At 48.1% G+C, this 12088-nt stretch overlaps 1 protein-coding gene across 2 annotated transcripts in view; it reads right to left on the bottom strand.

Moving 5' to 3' along the window:
- TOX2 (TOX high mobility group box family member 2) overlaps window positions 1-12088 on the bottom strand; it is a 156571-nt gene that overhangs the window by 84264 nt on the left and 60219 nt on the right. For both annotated transcript variants that reach the window (XM_087750362.1, XM_087750363.1), the window contains exon 2: window positions 9680-9745. In XM_087750362.1, the coding sequence (XP_087606488.1) occupies window positions 9680-9745 (66 nt within the window). The remainder of the gene's footprint in view (window positions 1-9679; window positions 9746-12088) is intronic.

Genomic DNA, 12088 nt, shown 5'->3' with positions numbered 1-12088 from the left:
TGATTGGGTTTTTATTATTATTTTTTTTAAATGTTTCACTGCTTATGGACTTCTTCACCGCAAAAGAAACCAGAGCTCTGTTTGATGATCCTCATGCACATTTTGATCACACTCCTCGCAGACTGAGGGCCAGAATCAGGCGTGCTGCTTAGTGCTCTTTAACATCAGGTCAAAAACAATCTCTGAGCTCATTCAGATCCCAGAAAGCCTGGGAAAGACTTGGGAAAGAAAAGGAAAGATTACTTCTTGGACTGACCCAAGGGCATAGCTGGCTGTAGTCACTGGGAAGACCTTGCAGGAGTGGCGGACGCTGTGCCTAGCCCTCAGGCTGCCAGCCGCAGTGTGTGCTATCCCTCTGCTTTCCAACCACTGCCCCAATGCACCTGAGGATCTCATTCTCCCTCCTGCCTTTGCCCCTAAACCCACATCTATTTAGGAACCTCAATTCTTTGATGAAATGTATGTCTATGTATGAAATCCAATCACCACGACAACCTCAGAGTTTTCTGTCCCTACAAGGCGCTTTGTGTCACCTTTCAGATATCTTCAACTGTATGAGGTGCTATTTCTTTTTTTTTTTTTCCCTGGAGTAAATGCAATAGAAACAGAGACTATTCATTTTGGTCTAGGAACTGCTCAGTTACATTAGCTTTTCACTCTGTGATGCTTGGTGGCTGTTTTTCAAACACCCTATTGTTAACAACTTAGGAGTCCTTTGAGACCAAGGCCTGAAGATGATGTTCGTTCTGCTTGTAATACCAAGGGATTTTTTTATTATTATTTTATTTAAGCACTACAGCCCACCCCACACCAGCAATAGAAGCTTCTCTTGATACGACTAAGTTACACGAATCGCTTCCTGACCGCACCTTTCAAAAATTTCACTGTCACGTAGGAGTTCATGCAAAATTCATGAGCCTGGATCATCAGCTGTAGTTGTGCTCACCTCCATAACCCCTCCTGGAAGGGTTTCCATTAGCTGCTGATTATAATAAATGGCATGTAACACACTATTGTTCATTCTAAAATAGTACATGAGATTCTTCCTGAATCGTCTGCTGAGAAAGGCATTTAATATCTATCAATGTCTTCCCTCTATTTTTTATTCTCTAGCACAACATATGAAATTACACAGTATTACTCAAAGAACAGCAGGGAAAAAGCAAAATCCGTAGTGCACTCCCAGCTTTCACTGCACTGCCAAACTCTGTTTAATCTTCTCTTTCACCTTTGAGTCAGTATAAAGCTCTCACTTCTCTTCACCAGGAGCCCTCTATATATACATTCCAGCAATATTTGCAATATATTATAATAGATAATATTTTGCAGATGACACCAAATTGAGTGGGGAAGTAGACGCTCTGGAAGGGAGAGCCACCCTGCAGGAAGATCTGGACAGGCTGGAAGAGTGGGCTAACAAGAACCTTATGAAGTTTAACAAAAACAAGTGTAAGGTCTTGCACCTGGGAAAACATAATCCAGGAGTGCAGCTCAGACTGGGATCCACCTGGCTGGAGAGCAGCTCCGTGGAAAGGGACCTGGGGGTCCTGGTGAGCAGGAAGCTCAACATGAGTGAACAGTGTGCTGCTGCGGCCAAGAAGGCCGATAGGATGTTGGGTTGCATCAAGAAGGGCATCACCAGCAGAGATAAAGAAGTCATTATCCCACTCTACTCAGTGCTTGTCAGGCCACACCTGGAACAGTGTGTACAGTTCTGGTCCCTGCTATACAAAAAAGAAGTGGACAGGCTGGAGGGGGTCCAGAGAAGGGCCACCAAGATGACCAAGGGTCTGGGCAGCCTGCCGTGTGAGGATAGGCTGAGAGAGCTGGGCTTGTTCAGCCTTGAGAAAAGGAGGCTTAGAGGTGATCTCATCACCAGGTACCAGTACTTAAAGGGGAGCTACAAAGAAGATGGAGACTCCCTTTTGACAAGGAGTCCCATGGTGAGGACAAGGGGTAACGGGTACAAGTTACTCCCAGGGAGATTCCGATTGGACATGAGAGGAAAATTTTTCACAACGAGAACAGACAACCACTGGAATAATCTCCCCAGGGAAGTGGTTGACTCCGCTACGCAAACACATTTAAGACTCAGTGGGATGTGGTGCTGGGCCATCTTGTCTAGATTGTGCTAGAAAGGCTGGACCAGATGTTCCTTGAGGTCCCTTCCAACCTGGTATTCTATGATTCTATGATTCTGTGATATCATTGTAAAGAGATCAGGGAGTCATCAGTTTTTGACTTTAAGGTGTACTTTGCCCCTGTTGTGGTTGACTTCAAAAATACAGACTATTTGCAGATTGGAAGAGACCAGGATGCTGTACAGAGGCAAGAGAGTCAAACCCAAGGAGCACAATACTGCTGGAAATTCAGAAGCATCAGCGCTCTCCATACCTGGGGGACAGGGTCCCTTCTCTTTTAAACCCTTCTACTTATATCAGCGATTTTCTCTAGCACTGACCATCCCCTGACCATCATCTGTTCCTGTGATCAATAGATCAAGTCTGTCAATAGCAAAAATCAAAAGATTACAAAGACCCCAAGACATGTCTCCTCAAAGTTAAAACAAACACAAGTCTCTTCATATGCAAAGATTGATCAGGCTCCTTAGAAACACAAAAGTTCATTAGGGGACTTGAGTGGAAATTGCACCAAAAATAACCTCATGGTGGGCTCTAATTTTTCCTCCACCACTCTGCTGTGCAGTCTTTACTATGACAAGACTCGAGAAGGATCGCCCTAAGGTATCACTCAGCCACATGCATGGTCTCCTGGTTTCTTCCAGCCTTTCTTCTGGAGGAAAGCCAGGTCTGAGACAGCGGCTGTGGTGACCACAAGCAACCTACTGCGCCTTACGAGCTTCAGGGACAAACGAATTGCTGGAAACTTCTTCACATTCACACGTCCTTGTAGGTCAGGGACCAACCAACATGAGAATACGTCACGCCTGAGCAATCGCACGCTGTCGCTATACTGCTAGTGACAGAGCATCTCTTCCAAAGCAACTGATGGAGGGAAAACCACGTGGGGGAAAGTCCACATTGGTCCTGTTTTACAGCTTTCTACTAGGGAGGAAGGTGCAGGAACAAGGGGAGGATGACTTGTGTCTTCATTCACAGTGCTCATTTGTCCTCATGCTGCCTGGGGCTCCACGGCCACTTCATGACTCTGCAGTCACCGTGTTCTGGCTCTTCAGCCCCCAGCGGGGAAGGGGAACCCCTGCACTCGCCCTGCATGGATCTGCCCCAGACCCAGGTTTATTTTATCAACTGTTGACGTTTTGCTGCAATTCAGTCGAGATTGGTGGGAGGCCCAGGAGGTGGGAGGACCACGCGTCTGCCAGTATTATGACAAGGCTTGATGGCATGTTTTATAGCAGAGGCTGCCAAGATGAGCTCTGTCTAGTCTGGAGCGTTAGCAGAACACAAGGAAGGTATCCGTAGCTTCCTGCACCATCATTAATTTCTAATTATGCTATCACTTGCTTTCTACATTATTGCTTATTTACCAAACACAGCTTTATTGTACCGTCCAGTTCCTTATAACTAGCAAACCCATTGTTATGCTAAAATGAATGTTCTAAATGTTATTTATTATTTGATAAACCTTGTGTAACCCTGAATGAGGACATTAAATGGCAAGAACACTACTTCAAAATCCCATTTTAAATAAGTCACCAAGACAGCTGTGCCTTTATAAAACACATTAGAGTGGCACTCAGAGCACATATGGCTCAGGGATATATACAAATTATACAATTTCTGTCATTCGATCAAATAAGAGGGACGTTTTGACCCCAGAAATGAGTCAAATGTAAGTTGTAATTCAAGCCCCACCGGAGGCCCTGGTGGTAATGTATCCTGACGGCTGATCAAAGAGCCCTGACCATTTGACCCACCAGATCAGCGACTTACTGTATCTATTATGGCTAATACAGACCCGAGCTTGAAGATGTATGGAGATAAACAGATAAAGGGCAATAGACACAGTAGATAAATGTTGATTTATACACATCCAAGCACACAGATACGTACGCAGATGGATTTCATGCGTGCAGAAAGGGGCAGACATGTATAACCCCACACTAACATTTATATAGGGACACATTTGAAGGCAGATGCTGTATACGTGTGTGTGCACATGACAAATATAATCTCTCTCAGCTCCATTCCACTTGATGCATCGGTATGACCCCCGCACTCAGCCGAGCTCCTGCCGATGCACACAGCAAGAGAAAACCCCACCTTCTATTTTATGCACATGCCGCCACATACGAACACGTCCATGCCCACGGATCTGCTTTCTCAGCAGTATAAATGTAAGCAGCTCCATCCATGAGTTACCCAGTCTCACCCTAATGCACACAGCCCAAACCAAAGCCCTCTTTGCTGCTCTGCAGGGTCATCGACATCAGGTGTCTCACCAGGGCTGGGTGAAATCATGCTTTTTCAATGCTGCTGTGCAAACCTGCAGCCCCCACGCACATCGACATGTGGTTCATGGCAGCCAAGACCTGACGTTTTTGATACACAGATGGGCAGCATGAGTGTGCCAGCAAAAGCATATTATAAGAATAGCATTAGGAGAAGGAACTGGTGTGCCAATAACTTTCTGTCAATTTAACGATCAAAGCAGTGGGGCCCTATCTGTGCTCTCAGTTACAAAAGCAAAGAGTTGCTTATGCCGATGCAACTCCCTGGCCTGAATAAACGATACTGATGTATAATAGTATTTGCATGAGGAGTCACACAAATTAACTCGTTGGTACAGAAACAGGCATGTTGCTCAGCTGGAATAAGCTGTGCGCTGAAAGCTCCTGGGATTAGGCAGAGTGCAGGATCAAAAATGCCCAGTGGTAAGCAATCAGCTCTTTCCTCCTTCAAAGCTGCCCATTGTCCTGCCAGCAGCCAGAGACGTGCGATAGAGAGAGGAGAACTGTGGCAAACACTCCCCTAAGGCTTTCCATAACGTCCCTCCATGGACTGGGCTCAGAGTCACATCCCTGCTCCCAACACGCCGAGGGACAACTGTTCCCAAACCTATGCCAGGGCCCGGCTGTTCCCACACCCTGCCCCAACATCACATCATCCCCAGCTCCCTGGCACGGGATTTCCTGTGTTTATTCACCCGTAACGTGGGATAACGATACCTTCTTGTAGGGTATTCCCAGGCGTAGTTAATTCATGTTTATAAAGCACCTGTGGACTCTTCCTGCAAGTGCAAAAGCCTCAATGCCAAACAAAACCAACCTCATTCCTGTCCTGCTACATGAGGAATTTCCCAACCTTTGCCTTTCCTGGGGTTACTCTCCCTATCACAAAGGCCTTAATTAACACCTTCTCTTAATAATTTTGCAAGTGGTTTTATTTCTTTTAACAGCACCATTGCATTTTTACTCATCTTTCAGAGTACCTCGCATGGCTGGTAATCTGTCCATTCCTTGGGATTTTCGCATTACTTAATTCCTTGTCTTTGTTTGGGGAGGGGGGGGAAAGAAAGAAAGAAAATTGACAGGGGTGAGGAATGATGCTCTGTCGACTTCATGAGACATAACAGATACCTCACTCATCTCAGGGGTCAAATGTCCACGATGGTTTGATCAGATGTCAAGTTGCATTTATACTCTGGCCTCTGTTGGAGGTTGAATTACATTTCACATTTGACTCACTTCTGGGGTCAAATGTCCCTCCTATTTGATAGAACAAGAGGAATTATTTTCCCCAAGCAGGCTGTGCCGTCGTGAGTCTGGATCTGTCAGCACTCTCATTATGTTTTAGGCTCCTGTATTTCTGCATTGTGTTCTCAGCTGAGATGAACCCTTTTTGGGTTGACGAGAAATGCAGCCAATAGCACATAAGCAATCACATCCAGTAAGATGAAGAGAGGGAGCAGATCAGCTGGCTTTCAGATGGTTTTGATGGTGTTTTGTTTGGTTTTTTTTTGGGGGTGGGGGGTTCTTCCTCTCCCAAGTCAGCAGCTCTGCAGGGTATGGAGGGATGAAGAAGAGCGAAGAGGACCCCGGTCCTGGCTTTACCATGCTCTTGCCATGAGATACTGCAGAAGCTCCTTAGGATCAAAAACTATAGAAGGGGCTGAGATAAGGCTGAGTTCAAAGTGCTGCAGGATTGTGACGCTGTACAAGGACTGCTCAGCACAGGAGCTGCCCTAACCGCACTGTCTCTGCAGCTCCAGTTGTAAAATGAGAATAATCTTATCTGTGTGATGGGAAAGGATGACTCAAGAGCTTAAGCAGATGCTGGATCTCTGGGCAGAAAGTGTAAAGCATTGCACTGACAGTCAGGAGCCATTTAAACCTGCCTGGCTTTAAACCAGGGTGGGGGGGAGAGGTGATAAACTGAATTCTGCTTTCCACGTAACTCCTTCTAGGTATTTTGAAAGAAAAATCGCAAGGCAATACAGAATTTTCTATAACAAAGACTATCGAACTTCTTCCATCTGTGGACCCCTAAAAATTTTCCAGCTGAAATGAGGCCACATACACAGATTAACTTCTTGCTCTCCCAGCCCTTCCCACCCCCCTCGAAGCATGGAGGGGCTGGAAGCCCTCGCGCAGGACCGGGGGATTTCATCATGACAGTCTCACCCCATGGCATCACAAGTGTGCTGGTACCAGGGGAGCTCACTGCGTAGCATAAAACGGGTAAATAAGCAAGTGTGCCCTAAAACAAGCAATGTGAAGCTAAGATTTCCCACCATTAATGCTGGACGTCCCAGCCCTGCGCCCAAGCTGGGCTCAACATGAAGCTGTGTCTGCTGCCTAGAGCTGCAGGTGCCTAATGGTGCCCAGTGCAACCAGTTTAAGACAAAAATGGGGAAAAAAACCCAACCCACCAGGCCCATCTATTACAGTGTGATGGCTTCAGTAATTAGTGTGTATGATTTGTCTGTGCCCCCAAGGATCCCAAGGGCTGAGCGATATCCCGCGTGCGCTGTGCAGGCATCTCGGGGCCGGTGATTTAGCAGCCTCTCAAGCGGGATTGTGAAACTGCGCTCCTGCTGTTTATGGTACTCGTTCAGGTTACAACAGGTTTAGCAAACAATAAAAAACATCTGGAACCCCCATTTAAATAGAAGAGTTGTGTTATTAGTAATGAAGTCATGACCAGTGCTATAAAGCGCTCTCTGGTAAACAAGCGCTGATGTGCAGGTAAATAAAGGGAGAGGATGAACTAGTGAGGGTGAGGGAGGAAGGCTGCTCCCCGTCTTCCCTGGCCAAAGCTCATGCTGGGTGTGAACCATCACTAATGTCCTTGCAGGGCATGAACCGTGACTCTCGCCATTCCTCCCCGCTCCCCTCCTTCCGCCTCGGGCAAGGTTATGGGGGTCACTGCAGCATCCCACGGGGGCTCCCACCCCAGAAGAGCCCCGGGTGCCACCCCGCGCCCTTGCACCCCTTGGTCCCAGCTCCTCTCTGACCATCCTGAACATAGCAGCACAAGGGGGGGAGCTGGAGATGCAAGACGAGACAAACTTCCCCCTCTATTTTCCATGTTGGTCTCCATTCCCCATAGAGCTTTTGCTCCAGGAGGTAAAGCAGGAGCACGGCCCGGTGCACAAACCCATCCCTGTAACAGGGGGTACCTGCCCCTGCCCACCCTCTGCCAAGAGAAAGCGACTTTCTCCCTTTTCATCCTTAACCGGTATTTCAAAATAGGAAATAAAAGTCACCAAGTAAATAGAGAACAAATGAAGAGCAAACTTCTATTTCCCAGGTTACAGGGATCTACGCTGGTTTGGTTTCTCCTTCTCCTAGGTTCAAACAGTACATGAATCCTCCATCACATGATAGCCTCTATTTTTATTCAGAAGTCGGCTCTCCTCCTCCTCAATCGTGCTGCAGCAAGCCATTCCCCACCCAGCAGCATCAGTTCTGATTTCTCTCCAGCTGCCCACCCGTGGGATGTGACAGGGGCTGTGAGGCGATTTCTGTCAACATAGAGATGGAAACGCAAATGCTTCCCGTTGGCCGCGGTTCAGCTCCAGGCCAGTCCAATCCTGCCAGCCAGGGAATGCGTCTGGCCACTGAGCCAGTGCCACCAGCCCTTCCCGAGGAGGCTGTGAAATGGTCATCCCTTGGGAATTTTTAAAGGCAGAGTATTTAAGACAACTGTCCCCTTTAGCATCCAGCACTTGCTCGTAGGCTCTGCACAGCCCGGAGAAGCACAGCGGGTGGGAGGGCACGGGGCTGACCCCCAGCCAGGGCAGCTTGGGGTCACCCCTCTCCTTTCTGCGTTTATTCATTCTCTGGCCATTCCTGGTCGTAATGATCAACCACATGCCGTTGTTGATAGACTACATATTTGTTTCTGCTGAATCACTTGATAGCACAAAGTTTGCGGTTCCTTCCCCACCCTCTGGAAACCCTTCTCACGCGAGAACAGCCCTCTCCCCACGCCCCGGCGGCAGTGGCTTCGCGTGCCATCTTTGAAAGCTAGAGCAGGAACAACTCTCCCGAGCAACGAGCCAACGCACTGCCGCAATCTAAGAAGGCAAACAACAGGTTTTCATCCTGTTTTCAGTTTAATATGCATATATTTTAATTGCCGCCGGTATCTGAGTTAGATACTGAGTTAGATGACTCACTAGCCTTGTAATTCATAGCGATGCTGCGGTAAGTACCAAACCCCAGCAGCAGGAGCACACCGTAACCTCGCGCCAGGCCCCACACACCGGGTCCAGGGAAATAGGAAGCTGGCAACATCTTGGGCCGGATGGAAATTATCGCACGGCCACCTTTCAAATTTTGCAACGCATCAACTTCACATGACATAACCCTGCACAGCCCATGATGCACGTGGCTGCGGTCAACAGGACCCCACAATGAAACGGCCCAACACAGCCAAAAATATTAGTGATGAACTTGCACTTTCCCTCACGAGGCAGCAGGATGCGATGAGATGCTTAGCCCCGAGGGTGCAGCATCAGGCACCTCAAAGATGCACCAAGTCCCCAGCATGCTCTGGCCATGCCAGGCCAGCTCAGAGGGACGCAGACAGGACCATCTCTCATCTCCTGGTCAGGAAGACAGGTAAGCACGTGCTGAAGTCCTCACCTCACAGCAGGACCTAAGCATGGGCTTAACTTTATATATGTTTAGGGCTCCACTAAATGGACATTTCTGTTTCATGTGTATTCAAGCCAAGAGAGAGCCCTGAAGGCTCAGGCACCTGTGAGATGTGAGCACTTCTATTCTGGTCCTCACGTGTGGGTTTATAGCTCCAAAACAGGAAACCTTTGATTCCTTTTTCTCCCCAAGCCGGCTAACTGTTAATCTCTTTAGGTACAGGAAATACTCTACGTGAGGGAAGGAGACACCTGAACTACACACAATACTTGGAAACCTCACTGCATCCAGAAACACCAATTGCACCTTCATTTCAAGTGAAGCATGCCTCGTTGGAGAGCCGTGGCTAAGCCGGTCTCCGGCGACACGCAGCAGCACAGGCACGCAAGCGCATCCCTCTCTCCATACCAAGTGCATCCACTGCTGCTCCTTGGCAGCAGACAGGTTGGCAGACAGCTCTGACCTCCTCCGTGGACCCTCCTGATGTCCCAGGAGTGCAGATTCGTGAAGAGCTCCTAGAATTCGTGCTTAGGCAAAGCCTAAGTCCCCTAGAAAATCTATCCACACTGCCCACCCAAGCAAATCAACGCTTACCTGATTTGCCGATAGAAACTCCTGGGCGTTGTCATTCATTCCCATGTACATGTTCTCCCCATCAAACTAGAAAGACAAAAGAAAGTTAGAGTTAGTGAAATGTCATCTGCGTGCCAAACTATGTTATGTGCATCCCAAGTACTTCCCTGGCTCTTCATGCCAAAATTCTCAGAAGAAAATCCTGAGCTGCTCCTTTAAAACTTTCGAGCATGTATGAGCACACACACATCACTGTTATTGCAATGGGCCATGGTAACATAGCACATTTATGTTAATTTTTTTCAGCAAAATAATGAACGAATCGCTCCAGTTCAAACAAACCAAACCTGTGCAAAACCACAGATCTACCCAGCAGCAAAGATCACCCAAATGAATTCTTGCCCAAATTCCCACTAGATCAATCAATCAGCTTTAAAAAGCCAATTTCCACTGATGGAAATTTCCAAGACAGGCAGGTCCCATTCAGTCCTCTTCCAGACACCTTCATACTCCTTAACCACCAAAGCAAACCTACACCAGCAATGCAGAAAGTCACTCCAGACCATACACGAGGGGGTCTCTATGCAAAGCCTGATTCCCCATCCTGCCAGTTTGCTGTTGTTTGCAAACTCTGGCTGCAAGAAGGCACATTTCCCCCATCTCCTCTTCCCCTGCCTGCTCTGCCAGGACTCGGCCTCCACAGCTGGGCAGGAGGCAGGGCAGCCCGAGCACAGTGCATTCGCCTGTGCCCCCGTGGCTCCTGCAAACACGCCTGCCCCCTTCACCCAGTTCTGAACTGCTAATCCACTTATTAGGCTAGAAAACCCCCATGGAGAACTGCAAAACTCTTCTCATTAATTAGCTACAGCGGGAGCTTTTCACTTGCTCCGATTCCAAACGAAGGAAAAAAGTCCTCCAGGATTGTCTCTGGCTCGAAGTATGGCTGGGGCAGTTCTCAAGGCTAAGTTCACAAATTAATTATGGCAATAAAATGGGCTATGCAATAAAACACTCCCGAGACAAGGATGAAGGTACCAGCTGTGAATGACACCATCTACTTAACAAGGGGAAGAGCCAACCCTCTTGCCCTTACAAGCCAGATGATGAATTGAAGATTGTTCACCCCTTGTGTGTCCTCTCGCTCTCCCATATGAAGCTGATACCAGTTATGCCTTAACAGAAATGGGTCATATTAAGAAGAATAAAAGAGAAATCTAAATAAAACGAGGTGAAGATTTTCAGTGTAGATTATTAATTACACTTCCATTTCTCAGTGCTACAGGATTAGCTATTAAAACCAGCAGAGTTAGTAAAGCTAAGTGGGGGTAACATAGCTCTGCTCAGCATCAGAGTGCACAGACACCCTCTAATTGCCAAACTATCCTCTGGGATAGCACAGCAAACCAATTAAAAGCAGCAAAATTAGAGCAGGTATTGTGACACTTATTAACTGATACTGATAGCAGCCGCAGCAGGGTGGAAGGGGATCCCTGCACAAATGCAGGATTTCGTTAAACCCATCAGTGAGGCAGGAGCCGTGGGATGCAGCAAGCATCAGCAGCCCTATGGGCTTGCCAGGACAAGCAGCCCTCTCAGAAGCCAGCCGGGTGCTATCCACTTTAAAATGAATTTCCCTCCACCCGTAAGATGATCGCTGGCATAGCCAGGCTCCTGCTAGCACGGTTCCAGCTGGAGCTGCCGTGCTTCCAGGCACGGAGACTCAATCAGCTCTACAGCCTAAATACCCTCTGCCAACCCGACCAACCCCGGCGGCGAAGGCTGAATTTGCAGAAGAGGCGGCACAGTTTGGTGGAGATGCTCAGCCCTGTGGCAGTGGGACCCAGGCCCTGCGGGAGGAGCCAGTCTCTGACTTGGCATGGGCAGCAGCATGGTTTTGGGGAGTCGGTCTTTTTGGAACAGGCAAAATTATGGTCCTGAGGTCCCACTACCAAGCTCTTTTTGGGACCACCCCACCAAAAACCATCAGGTGGATCCTGGAGCCTGAGCAGACCCCCCAAGGCTGTGCACCATATGGATGTAGGGCCCTTTCTGCTGGTCCGATCTGCAGTGCCAGAGCTTTGCGGCAGGTCGGCTGCACAGACATGCTGTGTGGCACTGTGGGAACCTTAAAAACTATTTCATCTTGAGATGGCACTGAGATGAGGCAGGTGAGCCACACAGGAGCGTTCCAGCAAGCAGCCCTGAAGAGAGAGAAAATATTCCAGTGGGGAGATAGTTCTGTCCATCCCTGGAACCAGTCAGAAATTTGCCCTGCAGAAATACTGACTTCCACATCAGGAAAGGAAGAGCCCTTTCTTAAGTAAAAGCTTTGCCCCTCTGAGAGATTTAAATACACATCCATCCATCCATCCATCCATCCCCCTTCCTCGCACACAGGTGCGTCATTTTTGTCCTGCTCCAGTGCAGTAT

The sequence above is a fragment of the Nipponia nippon genome, unplaced genomic scaffold, assembly GCF_047370975.1.
Source record: "Nipponia nippon isolate SJK-2023a ecotype South Korea unplaced genomic scaffold, ASM4737097v1 scaffold_13, whole genome shotgun sequence".
NCBI classification, from domain to species: domain Eukaryota; kingdom Metazoa; phylum Chordata; class Aves; order Pelecaniformes; family Threskiornithidae; genus Nipponia; species Nipponia nippon.
Note: the sequence above shows the minus strand (reverse complement) of the source record. Positions and strands in the feature narration are given on the sequence as shown.